The 25627-nt window shown below is 37.0% G+C and overlaps 1 protein-coding gene and 1 long non-coding RNA gene across 2 annotated transcripts; one reads left to right on the plus strand and one right to left on the minus strand.

Annotated features, from left to right (window-relative positions):
• Positions 1 to 25316, plus strand: IL18R1 (interleukin 18 receptor 1). Its single transcript, XM_058186193.1, has 12 exons — positions 1 to 217; positions 3281 to 3483; positions 4460 to 4545; positions 6481 to 6712; positions 13085 to 13268; positions 14809 to 14962; positions 17368 to 17430; positions 18476 to 18626; positions 19694 to 19827; positions 20881 to 21042; positions 21465 to 21623; positions 22342 to 25316. Exons 3-12 carry the CDS (start codon positions 4488 to 4490, stop codon positions 22794 to 22796), a joined length of 1752 nt encoding a protein of 583 aa, XP_058042176.1. The 5' UTR covers positions 1 to 217; positions 3281 to 3483; positions 4460 to 4487; the 3' UTR covers positions 22797 to 25316.
• Positions 4454 to 22465, minus strand: LOC131199914 (uncharacterized). Its single transcript, XR_009155470.1, has 5 exons — positions 22340 to 22465; positions 21497 to 21614; positions 11321 to 11436; positions 6505 to 6586; positions 4454 to 6130 (listed from the first exon to the last, which is right to left on the minus strand). It is a non-coding gene; the product is annotated as an uncharacterized LOC131199914 (long non-coding RNA).
• Positions 25317 to 25627: the final 311 nt, after the last annotated feature.

A 25627-nucleotide genomic window follows, 5' to 3' on the forward strand; every position in this document is an offset into this window, starting at 1 on the left:
CAGGTCAATTCCCGGCCGATCGAAAGCATCTTCTGGGCTGGGGGAAACCGATGGTCCTCTTTTGCTCTCTTGCTGCTAAGTTCTAGGATAGAAGCATAACATCCTCGTCAGGGAATCGCCAGCGGAAAAACCTTCTCCTCCAAAGCGCCTGCATTGGCAGCCCATCCATCTCTCAGCCTCATCCCACTGTCTTTCTACCTGCAGCATCTGGCTTAAGGTAAGAAGAACCGTCTTTCCCACAATGCAACCTTGGCAAAAGGTGTTGAGATTCCTGCTCCCAGAATTCTCGGGCCGCGCGCTGTTCAGAGAATCGGAGTTCGGCATCCTGGGTTTCTTAGATTTGGGCTGCAAAGATTCGGAGGACCACTAGATGGCAACAAAAAGAGACAGGAAGCGCTCTTGTGCCCTGTAGTAGCAATAGTGGGTGTTTCAGCCCGAATTTGACTTTTCTAAATCAGTATTTCCCAGACAGGGATTTGCAAGTAAAGATGCAGAGAGAGACGGCACAGTTAAATGAATACTTCCTCTCTACCTTATTTTTTTTAAAAAAAACCCATTGTGGTTCACTCTTCTTGATGTAATTAGATCATTATAGTTATGTTGTATACTTTCTCCTCGCCTTGGAGGCATCTTGAAACTAAATATTGTCACAAAAATGTCCATCCATTTATCATTTGAGTAATTCTGTGTACACCTCATGGTGTACAATAATAACAACTTACTACGCAGAAGCTTGCGGCTCAAAATTTTCTTCAGTAGACATCTTTATTAATAGGTATTTGGGTCTCCATCTCTCTGAAATCCCATAAACACATTTCTTGTTTGTCTGAGATCACGCTGCCCCTTAGGATGGCACACATGGACTCATAATTATGACAACTAAAACTTATTCACTTTTTTTTTGAGTTTTACTACTCCACTGCTATAATACCTATACTTTGACATCTGTGTTTCACTAAACAAGTTTTCAGTCACAAATCCCTTTTTCCTAAGGCAATGGCAGCCAACAAGATGTGCCTACATCTACACCAGCGGTTAACATGGAGGAGGATGGATGCCTCACGGTACAATTGGAGAATCATTTTCCTAAATTAAACATAAACGAACTTTCTTCTCAGTTAGGCCACAGAGCAGATTAAATACTTTATATATAGTTCTAACAACAACAACGAAAAAGAATAAAAAACAATTGTTAGTTTCATGATTTGGAAATGTTGTGGAATGTTTGCAACCACATCACAATATTCACCTGCTTTCCATTTGCAATAAGCTATTATCAAGGGAGAAATCCAGCAGGTTCTGACAGGTTCTGGAGAACTGGTAGCAGAAATTTTGAGTGGTTTGGAGAACCGGCAAATACTGGCCCCAGCGTGGGTTGGGAATGGATATTTTGCAATATCCTTCCCCCAGGAGTGGAGAGGAAATGGGGATTTTGCATTATCCTTCCCCTGGAGTGGGGTGGGAATGGAGATTTTGCAGCATCCTTCCGTTGCCATGCCCACCAAGCCACACCCATCAAGCCATGCCCACAGAACTGGTAGTAAAAGAATTTGGATTTCACCACTGGCTATTATTGTAAATACTTTTTTCTCTCAAAGTCCTTACCAAGACAGGTATTCTCATTCCATAACTTTTCAATTTAAATTTTGGTTCTGTGAACAACATTTTATTGATTATATTTCATTGTAACTTTAAACAAATTTCTCTATCAATGTCAGATTGAATTTTATTTCTTCCTCATGACCTATTATCTCATCCAACTTATGTATCATCTGCAAAATTGATAAATATTCTGTATTTACTCTGAATTTTACATCATCTAAGTCAGGGATGTCAAACTGGCAGTTCGCGGGCCAGATCAGGGGTGGGTTCTACTTACCTTTATTACTCGTTCGCAACAGGAGTGTGTATGCTTCCGCATATGTGCAGATCATCTATGACGACGTCTGGGTTGGTGGATGGAGCCTCCCGCTGGTTTTACTACCGGTTCTTGCGAACTGGTCTAAACCGGGGGCAACCCACTACTGGGCCAGATGTGTCACGCTTAGGCCACGCCCATCTCAGCTCCGTGAATGGGAAAAATGTTGCAAAACATCATGTGATGGCAACGTGATGTGGCGAGTTTGACATCTGTGATTTAAGTCATTACATTTTTAAAAAGATGATTAAAACACTTAAGATTAAATTTGAGGCACTCCTTCCCTCTGATTTGATGAGGAACCTTTAACAAGAGCTTCATGAGTGCAATTTTTAAATCTATTATGTGCTGCTATAAGGAATATATAATTCCTTAATCTATTACCAAAGTAACAATTAAAAATTAGATAAGATTTGTTGATTAATTCAGGCTGACTTCTGGTAATTATCACATTGTTTTTAAGATGCTTTCAGATTATTATTGTTATGATCTGCTCTACAATCTTTTCATATAGTAATGCTATAGAGATAGTCCTCACTTAACAACACTAATTGGGACCAACATTCCCATCACTAAGCCACACCGTCATAAAATGTGATGTCATGTGACTGCACCCCTTAGCAACCACAGTTCTACACTTCTGGTTGCCTTCATAAAGTGAATCCCATAATATCATTAAGACGATGTCACACTTTCACTATTTGCAATCTCCTGCCACCATCCCCATTGATTTTCCTTGTCAGAACCCGGCGGTGAGGGTCACAATTGGCAATCACATGATTGCAAAGATGTAATGACTATCGCCACTTATTCAATATCATTGTACGTTCAAATGATTGCTGAATGACTCGTTACGTAAAGACCACCTGTAATTCCTCAGATACTCCCCCCCCTTTGTCTGCTACCTCTGCAATGGAGTCAATTACAGGTAGTCCTTGACTTACTAACATTCATTTAGTGACCATTCGAAGTAACAACAGTATTGAAAAAAGTGATTGATAACTGTTTTTTACACGACCGTTGCAGCATCCCCATAGTTAAGTGATCAAAATTCGAATGCATGTATTTATGACGATTGCAGTGTCCCGAGGACATGTGATCACCATTTGCAACTTTCTGACCAGCAAAGTCAATGGGGAAGCCAGATTCACTTAACAACCATGCTACTGACTTTAATAGCTCCAGTGATTCACTTAACAACTGTGGCAAGAAAGGTTGTAAACTGGGCAAAAATCACTTAACAACTCTCTTGCTTAGCAAGAGGAATCTTGGGTTCAATTGTGTTAATAAGGCAAGGACTACCTGTGCTTTTAGAAATTTAGGGCTTTTGTTTATTAGATTTATGTCTTCCTTTTCCTTCAGGCGTCCAAGAGACAGGAGTTTGGCTGAGGAAGAGCGATTGGCCCAAAGTCATCCAAGGAACCCCCAAGGCTAAAGTGGAGCTTGAGCCTGGTTTTCCTTTATCCTAGTCCAGGACCATAACTACTACAGTACATTGGCTTTTCCTGCTGTAACTCTTGAAACAGATTCAGCAGCGAACATCTAGGAATCTTCAGCTCTTGCTGGTAAACTGTGACCAGATTTATATACTAAGTGTATACACAAGCTTTTATGCAATGCTACAAGACAGCGATCTCATATTTTTTTGTTTCTGTGATGATTACACAAGTGCTGTGTTAAAAGGGTGCAATATTATTTCCTGTCAGAAACATCAGTGATTAAATTATAATGAATCATGAATGTTCTCTATCCAGTTGGACAGCATATATATATATATATATATATATATATATATATATATATATATATATATATATATATATATATATATATATATATATATATATATATATATTGGCATAAATAAGATATTATATGAATGAAACAGAATGAGAGCTGGATTGTATACAGATATATGTAATAAAAATAAATTGTCTATGAACTGCTTGCAGGGTATGGTTGGTTCAAGTGTAAAATACCCAACATTACATGGAAATAATGAACAGAGAGGTCATTGGCACTGGAATTGGAAGTCAATGCTTTTATTCTAGAAAAGACATCAAGTACTTATGATTCCCAATAATTCTACAATAACTCTATAATAGCCAATTATATATAATATATAAAATTATATATTTATATTTTTATTTATATTATTTTATAAAAATAATATAAAAGAGAAGTTGAGGTGGCAGCCTTGATGGTGCAACAAAGCTTTGCCTATTTATAGTATGCCACACAGAAAAATGGGTGAAGCTCTGATTATGCTATCATTGCCACTATCTTGACTTTTTTGACTGTTGCCATGTTTGTAGGTAGCCATGTTTGTAAGAATGAGCCTCAGCAGAACGGCTCACCATATCAGTTAAGCAAATGTTCCCTTTCCCCCCACTTAAGTCTGATTCCTAGTTCAAATCTTAGATTCAGATGTAACTATTATGTGTGTGTTATTATCATCACATTCAAGTCTAGTATTAGAATTATATTTCAAGTAGAATTTTTAAAAAATGTGGGTTTTTTGTTTTTTGTTTTGCTCTACAGGAGAAACTAAGATTAAATTTTTTAAAAAATGCGTTCTGAAAATATGACATTTTTGCTAACACTGATCCTTAGGTTTATCAGCTCAGGTAAGTATAACTTTTTGTTTTCTCTCTTTATCTTAAAACATACCACTTTGGGTTGATTGTTTTAAGACTGTCTATGCTATTGGAGGCTGGATATCATATGCAGATGATCCATAAACATCAAAATAATGGAAAGTTGATATGGGTAACAGTTGAGAAAGGTATGTTGATCGGGCAAGATAAGCTGACAGTTGTGAATTTACATGTTTTCGTTTCATCATAATCTATTGCTTTCACATAAAAATGTACCATTTAGCAGGATAATAAATCAAAAGTGATTGGAGGTTCAGCCTCTAAATATTTCCAGGGAATGGAAATTATCTAATAATAATGAAAAATAAATGTCACTGCAGTATCATCATTTGAGTCTACTTAAGATAAATATCATTTCTCCCCTACTCAAACCACAATATCTTATAGCACTGTTCCATAACTATGTATGCTAGAGAATGTGAATGTGTGTGTGTGCCCCCCATTGTGACATTTTACAGTTTGAAATACAACAATTTGTCATTAGCCTCTTTTTGATTTGTTTCTTAATTAGAATAAGGCAAGAATATATCATGAGCCAAAGTTTGCTTGTTATTGTGGCATCATTATCAATAAGATCTATTTCTCCTTCTTACCAGTGGTCTGCAAGATTTTGTGACACAAATGCTTAAGCACATAAATTCTTTTGAGGTTTAGAATTCTGTTTCACACTCATGAAATATTGATGATATTCCTTGAAAAATATCAATTACATAGTATGAATATGATAGGTCTCCTAGGCGATTTGGCAGATGGGTAGGGTAAAGATATTAAAAAGTCAAAATGGCAGGTACAACATGTGTAAAAATGGGGCAGCCCTTGTATTAGTTAGTTGCTTCTTGGCCTTTTGGCACAAGCTGTTCAAAAATATGTCTGCAGGCTGCCAGAATCGTGTTGACAAATACAAAGAACAAACATAATAATGCAGCTTTGTTAGCTGATAATTCTGGAATTCTAAATGTTCTACAGCAGTGGTACTTTGCAGCTTGGTGGCCCCACTGATGAGGGGAGGGGGAAACCATGCCGCATGAGTGGTGGGCCAGCGTGCATATGTGCACACAGCTCGACTTGCATGAATGGTTGTCTGGTATGCATGAGCATGTGCAAACAGCTCAACTTATGCAAGTCAAGCTGCGCATGCATGCATGTGCACACTGCTCACGTTGTGCATATGCACATGTGCACCAGCCCACTGCTCGCATCATCCTGTTCTGAATAGGCCACAGCCCAGGGTTGTGGGGGACCCCTGTTCTAAAATTCTAAATGTTGTAGACAGTTGTATTAGTGTTGTTGTTGTTGTTGTTAGTTGGGAAGTTATGTCTGACCCATCGCAACCCCATGGACAACGTTCCTCCAGGCCTTCCTCTCCTCTACATCCTCTGGAGTTCATTTAAGCTCACGCCAACTGCTTCAGTGACTCCATCCAGCCACCTTATTCTCTGTCGTCCCTTTCTTCTTTTTCTCTCAATCTTTCCCAGCATTAGGCTCTTCTCCAGTGAGTCCTTCCTTCTCTTTAGGTGGCCAAAGTATTTGATTTTAAACTTCAGGATCTGACCTTCTAAAGAGTAGGAAGGCAAAATCAGAAGGTGATTACGTCTTCTCTTAAACACGTTATTAAAATGTTAAGCTTTTGTTAGCTTCATAACATACAATGCAATGGAATTGTTAATAGATGCAATATTTAAATTGGAATTTTAAGAGGGTAGAGCAAGAAGTCAAAATGAGGACTGTTGCCATATTATACTTTTTCTTCTAGCATATATGCAAACACCTTTTTTTTAACAAAAACAAAAATGCTGTCATGGGCAAGTTGTGCTATAAAGCTGAACTGCACTAGCCCAAGTGTTATCATACTTCTAATAATAACAAATAGTCTTATTATTTTCTACATGTTTTCATTTTCTGAAGGAAAGCTTTGTGAAAGGCACTCACCTATTAATGTGCTAGAAGAAGAATACTTTTCATTTTGCTGCCCTAAAAAACCACAGCATGAAGGACAAGTTATCCATTGGTTCTATAAAGGAGAAAAAGGAGAAAAAGCGCTAATTCATGGAGACAGCAGAATTGATTTGAATGGGTCTAATTTGCGATTTTGGCCAATTTTACTGAATGATACTGGAATCTATCAATGCTGTCTCAGGTAGGTGCACTATGTACATAGATAAAAGGATCGTTTGTTTAAGAAGAAAGTTATGTCCATATTTGTCTGTTCTCCAGCCTAATGGTCCATCCTCAGTTGGTGAGAAAGGTAGAAATGAGATTTTCAGCAAGTCAGAAGTCAACCAGAACAACATGTTCATTTGAACAACTATTTAATCTTTTCTAACAACTGTTTAAAAATAATTTACTTTATTAATTTGAAAATTACATGGTAAATCCCTTATTACTAGGGGGAGTTTGTAGTGCTGACTGGTGGTGAAATCCATTTTTTTACTACCGGTTCTGTGGGCGTGGCTTGGTGGGTGTGGTGTGGCTTGGTGGGCGTGGCAGGGGAAGGATACTGCAAAATATTCATTCCCTCCCCACTCCTGGGGAAAAGATATTGCAAAATCTCCATTCCCACCGTCCTCTGGGGCCAGCCAGAGGTGGTATTTGCCAGTTCTCTGAACTACTCCAAATTTCTGCTACCGGTTCTCTGAGCTGCTCAAAATTTTCACTACTTGGTCTCCAGAACCTGTCAGAACCTGCTGGATTTCACCCCTGGTGCTGGCCAATAGTAAAAACTTGTTAACTGAATATATTTCTATTTTGCATGAGTTTGTATACATTTATGTTCCAATTCCTCAAATAGCAACAAAAAACCCCACAATTTAAGGCTATTTATTAGTTTAAGGTATAAGTTCATACGCTATACAAGTTATCCCCCCCCCAAAAAAAAGTTGTCTTGTTGTTACCAAGTTTGGGTTCCCTCATGATATTAATTTAGCATTATCAGAAGGCTCAAACCCAGTAATTAAAATAGGGTTGGGGAGAACCCCATAAGTTCCAAGGTAGTTGAACATTAATGTCCTACCTAAAGAACAATTCCAATATAGCTACTGGGAAAAAGTTGCAACAGTAAAACTTGCCATCCAGGAACCAGAAAAAGAAAATGCACCCTTTAGTTAGATAAATTTAATATGGAAATCAAACTTCATTCTTTAAATGACAATGGAAACTTCCTGAATCAAAAAAGGCATTTTATCCTAAGTAAACTTCTGAAATAGTGCATTGCATTTTTTAAAACAATGTTAGTTATATGTGCTATAAAAGGTATAGATTCTTCATGGTATATAAAATATATATTTTTGTTCCAGATGTTCCATATTAGTAATATTCATTTACCCAGTTTAGTAATTTGAGGTAAACCATCTCTTTCGCAATGGAGCTAATGCGGCATGTTCCCATTACTAAATTTAGTAATCATTTCCTCCTCAACAGCAAAGTGAAATTTAGCACAGTTCACAATGGGGGAGGTGGGGTCCCCTCTTCCTAGAAGCCATTATGACATGGAGCCTGCAACATCGTGGGCTCGCTGTTGCTTCCTAGATGCCACTTGCTTTTCCTGCAGAACTGCCGGTGTTGTGATGCCCTGCCAGCCAGCTGGTCTTCAGCTCTTTGCCGACCAGCTGATCATTGGGGCACTGCTCCTGGACTCGTCGACCTCCGAATGTCAGATTCCCACCACCCACAACCAGTTCAGGTTTCCTTCCCCCCCAGGGGAGAGAAAGTGAGGAAGGGAGGGAGGGAGGGAGAGGGAGAGAGATGTTGTGTATTTTAAGGGTAAATGTGTCCCTGAAAGTCCTGAAAGTAGTTTTGCCATTTTGCTCATCAATTCAGAGATGGGGGAGGAAGAGAAATAGAGAAAGGCAGAGACAGACAAGAGACACAGAGGCAGAAATAGACAGAGATAGTTAGAGAGAGAGGGGGAAGAGAGAGAGGGAGGGAAAGAGAAAGACAGAGAGCGGGGGATAAAGAGGAAGAGAAAGAGAGAAGAGAAGAGAGTCAGGGATAGATAGAGAGAGAGAAAGAGACAGACAGACAGACAGACACACACACACACACACACAGGGGAAGAAAGAGAGAGGGAGGGAAAGAGAGAGAGAGAGACAGAGAGAAAGAGACAGGGAGAGAAAGAGACATAGGGAGAGAAAGAGAGAGAAACAGAGAGAGATGGAGAAAGAGAGAGACAGAGAAAGAGAGACAGAGAGGGAGGAAAAGAGAGGGGGAGGGAGGGAAAGAGAGAGAGAAAGAGAGAGAGAGAGAGAGAAAGTGAACATTTTTACAGAACTATCAATATGTTGAGGCCTTTGAGGTGAGCGGCTGGGTGTGATAAGAGATGGCTGGGAGGGGAGGAGTTAGATGGGGCTGGGCATTGAAAATAATTTAACAACTGGTTCTCTGCCCTAATGAACGGTTGCGTAGGCGTGGCTGGGGAGGGTCATGTGACTGAGTGGGAGTGAGTGATGTCAAGTTGGCCGCGCCTATCCAGGTTTTGTGGCTCCCGGTGTTTTTTTTCCTGTGGGAAAGAGGTCCAAATTGCCCTTTCAGTGTTTAAGGTTTCAGACCCGTGTGCTAGCGTATCTCCAGGCATTTAGGCTTTAGAGCAAAAGCAATTGTTTGATGTGTGTTCAGTTTCCAACTCAGTATCAACTGTCTTTTTTTCAAGATCACTATAATATGATCTGCAAAAGACATTCCTGTTAGAATCTTAGCTGCTACATTGTGTCCCAGCACTGAGCCTACAGTATTAAATTAATTTAATTTTAATTTATTTTTTAGATTGCCCTATTCCTAAATGACTCTTGGGAAATTTACAAGTAAAAAAGTGTACAGGAAGTAAAATCAACTTGAAAGGCAAAATGCCAGAGCAAAATCAAAACAAATAAGACCAGAAAACCAAACCAAAGCAAAATGGCAGCTGTAAAATCAACTGTCACCAAGGCCTGGAGAATAATCACGTCTTTCAGCAATTTTTGAAGTGACGTAAGCTTGGGAACCACAAAAATTTATGGGCGGAAGCAAATTCCAGAGAATGTCAGGAATTGCAGCAGAATAGTTGCCTCTCCTGTGTCCGGCCAGATGACATTTTTTAACTGAAAGGATTTGGGGCACCCATCCTGCTGGATCAAAATCAGATGGCAGGGATGACTGGAAACAAGCAGTACCTCAGATAGTCAGGCCTTATGCCATAAATGACTTTAAATGTGATAATCAGGACCTTGAATTACACTTGGATGTCCTGACCCTTGGAACTTGTGAAACATCAATTTTTGACCGCAGGTCATCCTATATGCTCCAGATAGAGCATATTACTGTAATCCTATTGAGATGACTACTGTACAAACAACAATATGTAGGACCTCCCAATGCAGGAAAGGGCAGAACTGGTGCGCTAGCTATATCTGTGGAAAGAATGAATTACCATTTCATCTTCCATCTGCTCTTTGAGCAGAAAGTGAAAGCTCAAGAGGTCCCTTAGATCAGGGATCACCAACCTTTCAGACCTCAGGGACCACTAAATTCATAATTTTAAATCCCGCGGACCACTAATATGATCTGCTTAATGACTGGGTGGACGTGGCTAGGTGGGCATGTGACTAGGTGGACATGGCCAACTCGATGTCACTCGTGTCAAGGGGTGTCTTGCCAGCCACTACTCACCCCTCCCCTCCCAGCCACTCCCCGCCTGCCCACCTGGGCTCCTTAGGGCCCCAACAGGAAGCAGTTGTTGGAGCTAAGCAGCCACCATGAGAAAGACTTGGCAAAACAGCTGGGTCAGTTCAAATTGGATCTGGCCAAGAAGGAGGCTCAGCAGAAGCACCTCACTTAGGATTATGAGCATAGGCTTTCCAAATAGAGGGAAGACCTGCAGGACTGCAAGGCCAGGTACAGGCACCTGGAAACTCAGCGGGCTGAAATGGTCAGCCAGTTTCAGGCCATGATGCAGTCCCACTGGAACAAGGGTCTCAGGCTCTTCGCGACGAGCGGCACTTCCCTCCAGCCTTCACCCAAAACTCCGCACCAGGAGGCTGAAGTAGATCCCAAGTTGGAATTTCTTCCCCCCTCCAACCAGCACAAAAAGACCCAGAAGAGGGAGACTCTCTGCAGCAACATAAACATTCATTGCTCGTATCCAGCCCAGGGGCTGTAGTTTGAGGACCCCTGATTTAGTGCAATATAAAAAAATGCAAATAATTTTTCTGCAGACTACCAAAATTTTCTCACGGACCACCAGTGGTCCATGGACCACCAGTTGGAGACCCCTGCCTTAGACTGTGTACAAATCTGAAATGGAGAAATGATAATAAGGGGTCAAATATTTCATTTTCAAAAACAGCCCCACTTGGAGTGTTTAAGGATAGTCTACAGGGGAAATGATTAAAAAATAAATCCCCAAAATCCTATCTTCCTTCTTCAAGAAATAGAGCAACTTATCTCAGAGAAATCTGGGGAAAAGGATTTTGGGACATTTAAGTCCTTTCATCCAAACTTTTCACATGACCATCCAGGACTGACTTGATCGGTAGAATTTTTTTATGTGAAATCTCAGTTTATTCATCCTTTCTCAGTCACTGGCCTACAGTACATCCAAACAGCAGTTTAGACCTTTCAAAATCTTTTAGAATTTGCTGAAAAAGAAAGCTAGCCAAAGTCTTCTGAATATCATCATCTTCTTGGTGCAATGGGTATTTAAAACTTTAAAGCATTAAGAAGCTTTGAATATAATATCAGTAAATTCTGTAGCAGAGCAGAGATAAATAATTACCCTGTTGCTTCAGAAATTGTGGTTTGTTCGTTCCATTTTCTTAGCTCCAAAGGTGATGGCCGCAATGTGTGTGTATAACAGGAAGGGTATTGCAAATTAAATTTTTCTCAGCATATCTACAACAGGAAGAATGTTACAAAAATTATGAGTAAGTCTGTCTGTCACTTAAATGATACTTAAACACTTCACTGCTATGATTTACATAAATATTTCAGCAATCACATTTTTAGAAAATGATGAATTCAACCTTTCATTGTTTTAAAATGGAATTTCCAAATATTCTCGTTTGTATTAGTTGTTTATATTGGAGACAACACTGCAGAGGTGGTATTCAGCAGGTTCTGACCAGTTCTGGAGAACCGGTAGCGGAAATTTTGAGTAGTTCAGAGAACTGGTAAATACCACCTCTGACTGGTCCCGCCCCCATCTATTTTCTGCCTCCTGAGTTCCAGCTGATCGGGAGGAAATGGGGATTTTGCAGTAAACTTCCCCTGGAGTGGGGAGGGAATGGAGATTTTACAGTATCCTTCCCTTGTCACACCCACCAAGCCATGCCACGCCCACCAAGCCATGCCACGTCCACCAAGCCATGCCCACAGAACTGGTAGTAAAAAAATTTGAATCCCACCACTGCAATACTGATTATTTTCTCCACTGTCATTCTAACCTCTTAAATAGCTTCCTGTTTCTTAAGGTCTCTAATCAAAACTAAAGTGTAGTTTCTCTCCACTTTTGAAGTATTTGAAGTATTATCTTTCCTTCCTTTTAATAATAACAGGGAAAATAATAGTCTTTTATATTTACAAAACGTAGCACCATTTATTGTACTTTTATTAGTATTATTTATAGACCTCTAAAAAGAATGAAAAAATGTGGGGATATCAGTTAAAAAATGGAGGAAAAACTGATAAAATAAACCTATAACCTACCTTGTATAGTAGTTTTAACCTCTGTTCTCTTATTCCTCCTGTCCCAAGCATTATGTGGTTTACAACCACCAAAATGTCTTCTATTTTAATCATGTGTATTCAAGAATATTCTGCTGTGATACTAAACACACTTAATTGGACATGAACACATCCAATTTATCCAATTTCTAAACACTTTGTTTAGAAAAGGATAAAGATACACCTCATTTAACAATGGTAATTGGGAGCAACAACTCCGTTGCCAAGCAACACAATCATAAAGCATGATGTCATATGACTGTGCTGACTTACGATGGCAGTGCCAACACTTCTAGTTGCCATTGCTAAGCAAATCCTACACAATTCTTAAGTGCAATGTCACATTGTTGCCGTTTGCAACCTCCTGCTGGCTTCCCAACTGACTTTGCTTATTGGAGTCCAGCAGTGAAGGTTACAAATAGTGACCACATTTTTGTGGGATGCTGCAACCTCGTAATTCTGAGCTTGTCACCAAGTTCCTGAACTATGATCATATGACCATAGGGATGTGTGACAGCTACAAATATGGAGATCAGTCATAAATCCCACTCATTCAGCAGCATCATAACTTTGAATGGTCACTGAACAAGTGGTTATTAAGCAAGGATTATCCATAACACAGTTTTAAAATGAATAAGTAGACATCTTTGTGTATATATTTGTTTAGTTCAATTTATAATCTGTGATTATAATCTAGACCCTTTAATTTCTTCACATGGATTTCATAAGTTTAGTTTGATAATATGAAGAGGTTGGATGTAGATCTCCTTGAAACAACTATTCTGCTTTATGTGTTACATTTCTTGTCCCCATGCAGAAATGGAAACGGGAAGATATCCTGTAAGGAATGGTCCTTAAATGTCATCAAGAGAAATAAAAACAATTGTTTCACTGAAGAACATTTGCTTACTGGAAGAGATGGCATAATTGGAACAGGCTATCTTTTCACGTGCAGTAGTACAAATGATAGTGTAAATGTTATCAACATAACCTGGTATAAGGTACTTTTAAAATATTTTCTTGTTTATAGAAGAAATAGTTTATAGTCAGGAAGGTGGAGATAATATATCACAATGGAAATTGTCATTCACTACATTCAAACACTGGAACAACAACAAAAATACAAATGACCATATAAGTTGCAAACAACATTGTCCTCCTCTTTGTTTAGTGGTTCTGGTGGCTTCAATGAAGACTCAGTCTCTATGCATATAACATAAAGTTCAGCAGGGGCCATCACCTATAGGGATAGTATATAGAATCTTCCAGACAGTATTAAATTCTGCATCATTTGAATAGCAATTCATGAACCTTTCAGTGCAATGATACTTTCTCCGATGTGAACATTTCCACTCTGCTTGTAGAATTGGTGTACAGAGGACTTTTGTCAACCACTACCCATTTGAGGAGCTACACACTTACTCAAAAAACTCTGAATGTAGCTAAAATTCATTTCCTTGTTTCCATGAATGGTGGAAAAAAATACATCAAGGATCCTAGCCTGAAGCTGATTAGAATTTTAAACTTCACTGCCAGTGTCTTCTACAGCTGGGTAGCAACTCCTAGTCAACTTATATGTTGTTGAAAAATAATTTCTTTTTTAATAAATCCTTCTTTAAACGTCTTTTTAACAGAGATTTGTATAAGGGGAGTATTTTATTAATGTTTACAAATGGTTTAATTTGTTAATTCCATAAATGCTGCTTTAAAATACAAACTTCTGTTGGTAATGCATTCTAGTAATAACTACATATTTCACTAAAAAAATAATGAATATTAACATAAGAAGGTTGTTTCTGCCTTGCACTCATTCTTTTCAAAAGTTCTTGCATTTTCCTGAAGTGGAATTAAAGAAATGATTTTAAGCAACTAATTCTGGGGAATTAGTTTAAACATCAAAATCTATGCATACTAGGTGTCAACTCTGAAATGAACCTGGCTGGGGCCATTTTGGAGGCTTCAGGATTGCCACAGTGCGAAGAAAGGATAGAGAGGGGAGAACATAAATGGGGATTTGTAGCCAAAACAAAATAGTTTCTTATGGGAACCAAGGACATTCCAACAGGTGGCTGGAGAGAGGACGAGTACAATATCCAAGCAACCAGCTAGCGCCTTGATTGGACAATGTGGCTGATTGTTTGGGGAAAGGGGAAACTTACTTTTTAATCAGGTAGGAACTTTCAGAATCGGTTTTCACCAGCTTGTGCCAATATGATATCTCCAATAAAATTGTTCTTTGAGGAACTTGTCTGCCTTAGAGTTCTTCTTTCTATGGAGCTATTAATTGGAAACCTGATACTAGTCTCCTTGGGTTCTGTAGGGCTTATTCCCAGGTTAAGAACTCTAAGCAGAATAATTTTTGAATAAAACAAATTGAATGCTGAATGCAATCATGTTTATCCAAGTGATTAGAACAAAGGGATTGATGCATTTTTCCAATAGGGTCGGGAACTTTATCCTACAATATGACCTCTTTTTTTTTTTTAAATGCATATTTTATATTTATAATAAGCCATCTTGTAAACATCTCCATTGAAACAGGACTGCATAGAGAATATTAATAAGAGAGGTGAAGAAGAATGGCACATTGATCAGTTAACAGAAAAAGATGGGGGAAAATATACATGTGTAAAAACAATTCTTCATGCAGGAAAGAAATATAACAGCACAAGTACCACCAATTTAAATATTAAAGGTGAGGCTGTGTAAAATTGTAAAATGATTTGGGACTACAATCAGTGGTGTTCTTGCTCTAATGTGATAGATTTGAATTTTAGTATATTATGAAATAATGGAGAATTTAAGAAAACACAACACTTTCCGATCCTCTTATCTTTATGGATTACATTTGCTTAAGGTGTCCATGTTTGTACATGTATTAGCCAGTAATGCAAGCTGTGCTGGAGAAACAGAGTCCCAATAGATGACTGTGTGCACAGACAGGGTCTTCTTTTTTATTTTTATTTTGTCACAACATTATTTACAAGAACATATATTGAAAGGAAACAATAGGACAGGAATGGTAGGCACTTTTGTGCACTTATGCACGCCCCTTCTAACAGTCTTCTAACAGTCCTCTGTACAGCCCTTCATTTTTATCTCATGCCAGCAGCTCTCGATCAGAAATTATCTCCGCTTTAAGTTCTTCATGCTTGTTGGCTATGTAACTGGGTGAAGTAAGTTTTATTGCTTGATATAGGTAGTCCTTGACTTATGACCATAAGTCAATTATGTCCATTATGGTCATGTGAATGGGTCACCATGTGATTGGTCCCAATGTTACAACCTTCTGTTGGTAATGCATTCTAGTAATAACTACATATTTCACTAAAAAAATAATGAATATTAACATAAGAAGGTTGTTTCTGCCTTGCACTCATTCTTTTCAAAAGTTCTTGCATTTTCCTGAAGTGGAATTAAAGAAATGATTTTAAGCAACTAATTCTGGGGAATTAGTTTAAACATCAAAATCTATGCATACTAGGTGTCAACTCTGAAATGAACCTGGCTGGGGCCATTTTGGAGGCTTCAGGATTGCCACAGTGCGAAGAAAGGATAGAGAGGGGAGAACATAGATGGGGATTTGTAGCCAAAACAAAATAGTTTCTTATGGGAACCAAGGACATTCCAACAGGTGGCTGGAGAGAGGATGAGTACAATATCCAAGCAACCAGCTAGCGCCTTGATTGGACAATGTGGCTGATTGTTTGGGGAAAGGGGAAACTTACTTTTTAATCAGGTAGGAACTTTCAGAATCGGTTTTCACCAGCTTGTGCCAATATGATATCTCCAATAAAATTGTTCTTTGAGGAACTTGTCTGCCTTAGAGTTCTTCTTTCTATGGAGCTATTAATTGGAAACCTGATACTAGTCTCCTTGGGTTCTGTAGGGCTTATTCCCAGGTTAAGAACTCTAAGCAGAATAATTTTTGAATAAAACAAATTGAATGCTGAATGCAATCATGTTTATCCAAGTGATTAGAACAAAGGGATTGATGCATTTTTCCAATAGGGTCGGGAACTTTATCCTACAATATGACCTCTTTTTTTTTTTTTTAAATGCATATTTTATATTTATAATAAGCCATCTTGTAAACATCTCCATTGAAACAGGACTGCATAGAGAATATTAATAAGAGAGGTGAAGAAGAATGGCACATTGATCAGTTAACAGAAAAAGATGGGGGAAAATATACATGTGTAAAAACAATTCTTCATGCAGGAAAGAAATATAACAGCACAAGTACCACCAATTTAAAAATTAAAGGTGAGGCTGTGTAAAATTGTAAAATGATTTGGGACTACAATCAGTGGTGTTCTTGCTCTAATGTGATAGATTTGAATTTTAGTATATTATGAAATAATGGAGAATTTAAGAAAACACAACACTTTCCGATCCTCTTATCTTTATGGATTACATTTGCTTAAGGTGTCCATGTTTGTACATGTATTAGCCAGTAATGCAAGCTGTGCTGGAGAAACAGAGTCCCAATAGATGACTGTGTGCACAGACAGGGTCTTCTTTTTTATTTTTATTTTGTCACAACATTATTTACAAGAACATATATTGAAAGGAAACAATAGGACAGGAATGGTAGGCACTTTTGTGCACTTATGCACGCCCCTTCTAACAGTCTTCTAACAGTCCTCTGTACAGCCCTTCATTTTTATCTCATGCCAGCAGCTCTCGATCAGAAATTATCTCCGCTTTAAGTTCTTCATGCTTGTTGGCTATGTAACTGGGTGAAGTAAGTTTTATTGCTTGATATAGGTAGTCCTTGACTTATGACCATAAGTCAATTATGTCCATTATGGTCATGTGAATGGGTCACCATGTGATTGGTCCCAATGTTACAACCTTCTTTACAGCGGTCATTAAGTAAATGAGGTAGTTGTAAAATGAACACTGTGTAATTCTGAGAATAAATCCTAATGGCCTGGGGCAGTCCAAAATCATCTTTTTAAAATGATGAATCATCTTTGAATAAATTACTTAAAAATTTAAATGAAAATGTTTTATGTAGGGACAACATGTTAGCGATTATCATCATGATGGACTTTAAGAAAATTAGTTTAAGTAATTCTCTTTTCTCTTCTTAAGGTACTGAAGAAATAACTCCAAAGCTAATTGGACCTAGTCATAATGTTTTCAAAACTGAAATAGGTACTTCTCTTTATTATTAATGTGTGATGATGTTTGGCTATATTATCAACAAGTGTGCCTTTTCAAAAGCTGGCTGTATAAATTACCTTTAAAATACCATAGATTTTTCTGCACTTGAGCTAGAATGATATCACTATATTATATTACTAAATATAAACCAAGTAATGATATTTCTTGGTTTATATCTAAGATCTATTCTTCAAAGTCCGCACTCCTTCTATAAGAGTAAGAAGAAAGCATTTAGAAGCAAGTAGCTGGCAAGCCTTTGAATGAATTGTAGAGAAATGAAGAGCGATATTTTAATTTAAAGAATTAGTTATTTTTCTTGTCAAAGAATGTGTCTATATCCACTGCCATTTTTAAAAAAACAACTGGCTTTAGAGATTTCAGGACATCCAGGAGCTTTAGTTTTCCAATAATGTTGTAGTTCTGTAACATGTAAACTATTTTATTTTTACCATATTCATGTTTCAGTGAACAATAGATGTAATGTGCAGGATTGTGATACACAACAATATACAGCTTTTCTATTGTAGTTGTACTATGAGGAAATATTTTTTTCTGAAATTTTAGAAAACTTAATGTATTTCAGTACCCTTCAATGCTTTTCCTCTTTTGAGAATAAAAGTATAAGAATCAAACAGAAGAAACACTGGTATCAAAACATTGTTCTCAAGACCTATGGTACATAGATTAATATATATGTATTTCATAACAAATGGTTGTAGAAATAGAATTCTAATATTTTCAGTTTGAAGTGCCAGTGAAGTCAATGTTTTTTTTTAATTTCAAACTTCTTATTTGTTGTTATTTGTAGTTGTTAAATTATGTTAAAATATATCACCAAGTTAGGAATGCCAGCAGGTAGGAAATATTCATTGAAGTAAAGCTATTAATCAATGATTTAAAATTTAAATTCTGAAGAGGATTAAAAAGGATAATATTTCTGGGTTGGCAGATCATTGTATGAAATTGTGATTCCTCCCTTGTAATTTTTAGAAGTCTTTCATTAAAATTATTAATCTTAAATAATTATTTCTGTTAGGTAAAGAAGAAATTCTCAATTGCACAGCATTTTTAGGTTATTCGAAGAACTTTGTTGAATTCACCTATGAACTTTATTGGCTTGTGCATGATGAAAATATAGAAATATGTCAGAGTAATAGTTCACTGTGTCAAAAGGTAGAACGCAAATAGTAAGTATTATTCATAACCAAATATTTTGTACACATAATTAGACATATAGGTAGTCCTTGATTTATGACCACAATTGAGCCCCAAATTTTTGTTGGTGAGTCATTTGTTAAATGAGTTTTGTTCCATTTTGCGACCATGGTTGTTAAATGAATCACTGCAGTTTTTAAGTGAATAACATGATTGTTAAGTGCATCTGACTTTCCCATTGATTTTGCTTGTCAGAAGTTTTCAAAAAGTGATCACATGACTCTGACTTTTTCAGTGCCGTTGTAACTTCTAACAATCACTACATAAACTGTTATACGTCGAGGACTACTTGTATTTTAATTTTTTTTTGGTAAGTTTTGCAATGTGATCTACTATGACTGAGATCCAATATAATAAAATGGCATATTTGTACTATAAAAATATTAAAAAAAAATAGCTAGTCCTATTCTTTGGAGAGGGAATTACAACTGTTTCCTGATTTTTGCCAAATGAAAATTCCATAACATAGGAATGGGACTTTATGGATAGATGAAATTGTTCCTATTTTATTCATTCATAAAATATAAACCAGCCATTTTTAAAAGATGGGAATAAGCTAGTTATTTAAACTAATCTTTATAAACTTTAATAATCTAACAACTTTCTTCAAATACCTTGAAGATACATTGGAAATGCAATTTCTGAAATTCAATCTATGGATGTTGGAACTTTAAGTAGTGAGAAGTTTAAGTAGTAAATAGATATGGAACTTTAAGTTGTCAATAGTATAGAGTTCAAAGAGAAAAGTTCAGGATAAAGAAAACAATTTAAGGTATATATTTCCAAGATTAGCACAGTGGTCAACTGAAGAATTGCCCTTCACATACTTGGGAGCTTCCAAAATCCTTCCAGATACATCAAAATGCCTGAAGAAGAGAGCAGAACTAACTTTTATGACTGAAGAGCAAATTAATTAACTGAATTCAATAAGCTCTCTTCCACTGTTTATTTAAAAGTAAAATTCATTGAATTCACTGAGCTTTTCTCCAGAGTAAATGCTTATAGCATTGTTATTTTTTCAATTCTCCTTTCTTAACAGTGATGAAAATGGAAAAAAATATGTTATGAAACAACTTTGGTTTAAACGTGTGAAAGAAAAGAACTTCAATACTTCATACAAATGTGTCTTTTCTGAAAATGGTTCTGAACAGCAAACATTTATATTGCAAAAAGGTATTGTATACTTGAATATAGTATAAAAAATAACTTGTGTAAATACAGGTGTCTCCATATGACCCAGAAATCTAAACTGATATGGAGGAAAAATAAACTGTAAAGACTAAAAAGAATTCTTAGAAAGTGGGCAGATAATTTTGGATGTAGCTGATAGTAGAACTTGAAAATTATGCCGTCGCCCCAATTCAGCTACGTAATGCATGCGCCTGCACCTGCACCTGCCGCCAGCCAGCTGGTCTTTGGGTCTCTTCTGTGCATGCATGGGGGACAGATTATGTGTGTATGGGAGCTGGGCACGCATGCATGGGGAGAGGGGGTATGCAGGTGAGACCATGCGCATGGGGCGGGGTGGGTGCTAGGACCTGCGTGCGCATGCTTGGGGTGTGTGCAGGGGGCAGCACGCATGTTGCATTGGGGGGTTCAGGCATGTACACATATATTTGCGTGCACACACACACGCTTTGCCATTTTGACACCCCTTTCCTAATGGAATAAAAACATTTATTAAAAAATGGCCATGTTTTAGAATTGTCATCTAATATCTTATGTAATTCACGGAGAAACATCAATTTTCTGAAATTTATGAATTATTTTAATAAATTGAAGGTTTAGTTTTCTTAAAAATGGAAAAGACCTCCATATTATTGTACAAAATAATATTATTTTCCTCAGCAAAAGTGTTCTGCACCTTTATATGGTACATAAATTTGACAACATTTAGTTGCTTCTTTAATGCCAAATCTTGAGTGAATGCAAATGGATTTTCTAGTTCTGAATTTGTCGCTTCATTTATATAAGATAATATATAAACTTAGTACGTTATATAAAGGTTACCTAATAATAGATAAAATGTTTCATATCTTTATAGGCTGTAAGAATATTTTTCTATTTTAAGAGACAAGTACAAGGCAAAATATTATTACATATATTTCTGTATCAAAGCATACTAGACAGGCATTTGGCTAGAAAATACTTTTAACGTTGTCTTCTGATTATTGGAGAAGCTTGCCTTCCTATGCAATCATCTATTCTCTTTTTTTCCCCTCCTAGAATCTAATCCAGATTTACCAGTTCACACCTTTACTGCTGGAATGATAATGGCCATAATGTTTTCCTTTATTGCTGTAATGATAGTGATTCTCTGTATAATATTCAAGATTGAGCTTGTTTTATTGTTCAGAGATATAACAGGAAAGGATGAAACACTGGGAGGTAAAATGATTGATTTGATTTAATAAAGAATAGCACTGATTTAAACCCATAAGTATCAAAGGGGGGAAAAAGAAGAAATTGTAACTTCTTCACTTTTCATTATTACAGTCTTTCTCTATTCTGAAAGAAAATAGAAATTAGGGATATGGAGTTGTTTTTGGGAGGTAACACAGATACATAATTGTTCAACAAGTCTCCAAAATGGGAAATTATTGATTCTGTTCACTCTATTTCTGCCCTCCTTTGGCTCCGCATTTAATATGGAGTAAACAATCTTTATTTGATTGTTTGATAAATGAAATAAATTCAGAATAAATAAATGCTATTTAGCCAATCATACAAGGGAATAGGAGAGCCTGCCTGAATGTCATTCCTATAAGTAATTCTGTCAGAAAAGTATGTTGTGAATTATTTATTTATAGATGGAAAACTATACGATGCTTTTGTGTCTTACCTGAAAGACTGTACACCAATATGTGGTGAAGAGAGAAAATTTGCTCTGGAGATACTGCCTAAAACTTTAGAAGATCATTTTGGATATAAGCTATGCATTTTTGAACGAGATATTTCTCCTGGAGGAGGTAAATAGATGAGATAAATGATCATTGAATATATTGGTAAAATATCTTTTTCTTTTGCTTAAATTTAAAATATACACTTAGTTTAAATATGCCATTTAGTTTCCTAGAAATAGCACCACTGAGATTTTATTATATACTGTATATTATATACTGTTTACACACACACACAAACACACACACACACACACACACACACACAGAGTCTCTCTCTCTCTCACACACACACATAGATGTGAGTGTGTTTGCTGTGATTTTGGAGAAAAGTGCTGAAACTCTTGGGTTGGGTTGTTCTTTTGCTCAAATCAAAAGCATTGGGATGAATTAAGCAATGATTCTAGATGTGGTTTATGGTTGTTTCTGAAAATGTTGCAGATAACATCTATCTCCCTTCCTCCCTTCCTTCCTTCCTCTCATCGGAATTTGTCCTAAAGCTCTGAAATGTTCAAATTTGGCTGCTACTGACTTACTTTAGCATAATTATATTGTTTAACACACACACAACTATTTATTCCTGTAACCGTTTAAATTTTTTATATTACTTTATTTATCAATATGTGCCATCCAGTCTCTTTGGAGAAGATGGGCCACTATATAAATTTGATTAATGAATTAAAATAAAATATTCAAAATCTTTTTTGCATAAAACATTAAGTAAAATGAGTAAAATATGAATAAGTGGGGTTACATAGAAATAAAATATAACCTCTTCTACTTACAGCTGTTATTGATGACATCCAATCATCCATTGACAGAAGTCGAAGATTAATTATTATTCTGAGCCAAAACTATGTATCTGACCAAGTCATGTTCGAGCTAGAGGTTGGACTTCATAAAGCCTTAGTTGAGAGAAAAACCAAAGTCATATTAATAGAATACATGCCAAAAAAATATTTTGATTTCTTGCCCAAGTCTTTGGGACTTCTTTCTTCCAGCCAAGTGGTGAAATGGAAAGAAGAAAAATCACTGCCTTTAAATTCTAAATTTTGGAAAAAGCTTTGCTATGCCATGCCTGCCAAGCCAACTATTTCAGCTGCTTGCCAAGGGGTAACGTTGCAGGATAGAAGAAAAAGAACAAATGCCATCTGTATCACAGGGGCTGCCACAAAGAAGAGGGAGTCGGGCTGTTCTCCAAAGCACCTGAGGGTAGAACAAGAAGCAATGGGTGGAAACTGATCAAAGAAAGAAGCAACTTAGAACTAAGGAGAAATTTCCTGACAGTTAGAACAATTAATAAGTGGAACGACTTGCCTTCAGAAGTTGTGAATGCTCCAACACTGGAAATTTTTAAGAAAATGTTGGATACCCATCTGACTGAGATGGTGTAGGGTTTCCTGCCTGGGCAAGGGGTTGGACTAGAAGGCCTCCAAGGTCCCTTCCAACTCTGATGTTATGTTATGTTATGTTATGTTATGTTATGTTATGTTATGTTATGTTATGTTATGTTATGTTATGTTATGTTACTTCTGAGCCATCACTTGCCTGCTAATAGGTCTTCATCACTGTTGCTTTGGAAGCAAAATATAAGAATGTGTTCATAGATACTTGGAAGCTGCAGAATTGAGGCTGGGGGCTTCAGGTTGTTCTATCTGTGTCATTAGACTTGGTTACCTTTATATATTGTTTTATTCAAAGTATATTCCCTATGGTTGTCCATTTTTTTACACAATATGTCAAAATGCCGAACTTCTGTCTTACAGATTTATTTGTAAAGTGGGGGTCCAATGTCAACATGTCAAAGAACAATCATGTTTTCTTTGTATTTTATTGCTGTTTGAACCTTAAATGCAGCAGATGCTGAAAAAAGAATCAGAAGCCCAAGAGAGACAATCAAAACATTGCAACATCAACTAGAACGGTGCATAAAATGCAAACATTTGTTGAAAGATGGTTGACTTACCATTTACATTATCCCCAATTAACAAGAACTATATTTGGAATTCAGCTCTGTTTATGTATGTGAGAGAGAGACATTGGAAAGAAAGCACTGAGAGATACCTAATACATGTGAATTCATTGGTCTTGTGTTATTTAACTTGGGCAGGAATCAGTGACAATTTTAGTTTTCATCTGGGTATTGCATATATGAAATATGTTTAAAAGAACCAGCTGCAATGGCAATACTCTGCTTTTACAGAAACTTCATGCTGACACTACCCTTAAGTGTCTATAACTGTGAACATAGCATCTGTCTATAACTCTTGAAAGTACTGGTGTATTCCCTGAAGTCCTAATGTTGTCAAAGAGTCCTGAGAATGGCTGCTAGTTGGAGTCTGGTGCTGCATATGTAGTCTATATGTGCTCTAAAGGAGTAGTCTCCAACCCTGAGAACTGTAAGCCTGGAGGACTTCAACTCCCAGAATTTCCCAGCCAGCTTTGCTGGCTGGGGAATTCTGGGAGTTGAAGTCCACCAGGCTTACAGTTGCCAAGGTTGGAGACCCCTGCTCTAAAGCATCCTTTTGCTTTCAAATATGGAGTGCTGTACAGATCTATCATTCACAACTAGATTATCAGATCAGGTTGGCATCAGCCTGAGAAAATTCATCTAACATAATGCTGCTGCTACAAGGTGACTAAAATACATTTATAATATATACTAACTTATTACCCTGGAATTCCCCAGGTTTGTATGTGAGAACACATTAAATTTGATGGATTATGTCTACTGGATGCTCTTAATAGAGGAATTTCTCTTTACATAAAATATTTCTCTCCAGAACAAAAATCTTCAGTAAAAGGGTACCTAACCTCAGTTTGCAGGTCTTCAAGTCCTTGTAGGTTGTTTTTTTCTGTGTCAGAAAGAAAATAATGTTCAAAGTCATAAACTCTTATTTAAATTTGGGTTGTTCCTGATTTTCCCTACTTCTTTACCTTGAACCCATGTTTTTTTTTTGTTATGCAATCCTGTTCCAGTTTGTGACGGAAAACCATTTCTGCATAGTCACTTCTCAGCTTACACACACACGCACACACACACACATACACACACACACACCTTTAAGTAGCAGAGAAGCATGGAGACAACCAAGGGAATGTAGGTCTGGTTGGAATAAAGGCCACTTTAAGACTAAATGCGTGCTAGACATTGATTTGCTGTGATTTCCATATTAGACATTTGTTAAACAAGCTGACTGACTTTTTGCTGTATTAAAATTTCATTGCATTCAAATGTTGAAGTCTAATGACTGAAATGTGTTCAGTTGCAGTATGCCTCGATTTTAATAGCTACTGACTCTTGCAATTTTGATTTTAAAAAATACAGAAAAAATGTGTTACAATTGTTCTTTTCAAAAGTAGTTACATAGATATCTGAGTTTTGTTTGATTCTGTAATAATCAATTAGGGAGGTCCAGGGGAGGTCCAAAAAAAGCAAACCAGCAGTCAAAATGGCATGACTGAATCCCTACTCGTTTTTTTTTAAGTGGGTCATCTTGATTTTCCTAACTTCTATCTCAATGCCTTTAGCCACCTACATACAATACATATGGACAAATGCCCATGGTGTCCATGATAACGTTCCTCAAAGGCAAGATGATTTTCATCCAGCCTTCAACACAGGGAAGGATAAAACCTTTCTGCAGGCTGATCATCACTTCCTAGCCTTAAACATGTGCACATAGCACAGTATTATTTGCTTTAAAGAAGGTGCAAAATCATATTGTTTACCCCGTAGCTGGTTCCATGAAGTCTCGTACGAAAGAGATCTGAAGCCTCTGAAACTGAAAAGTGAGACATCAACAGGAAATAGTCCAAGGTAATGGAAAAACAATGAGTCAATCAGTTGAGGTAAAACTAGCCTGGCTTCAGTTGTATGAATATATATAGAACATTTGTCTTGCTTAGGGTGAATGCGTAAGTGTTTTTCTCCTTCTTGGTGGTAAAAATTCAACTTCAATGTATTAATTGGCAAATATGGAAGGCTTTTTGCTGATGATTTCAGGATTCTAGCTGACTAGCTAATTAGACATACATGCAGAGAGTATTGCTGAGAATTTCTAGTGCTGTTG

This window comes from Ahaetulla prasina, chromosome 5, assembly GCF_028640845.1.
Source record: "Ahaetulla prasina isolate Xishuangbanna chromosome 5, ASM2864084v1, whole genome shotgun sequence".
Lineage (NCBI taxonomy): Eukaryota > Metazoa > Chordata > Lepidosauria > Squamata > Colubridae > Ahaetulla > Ahaetulla prasina.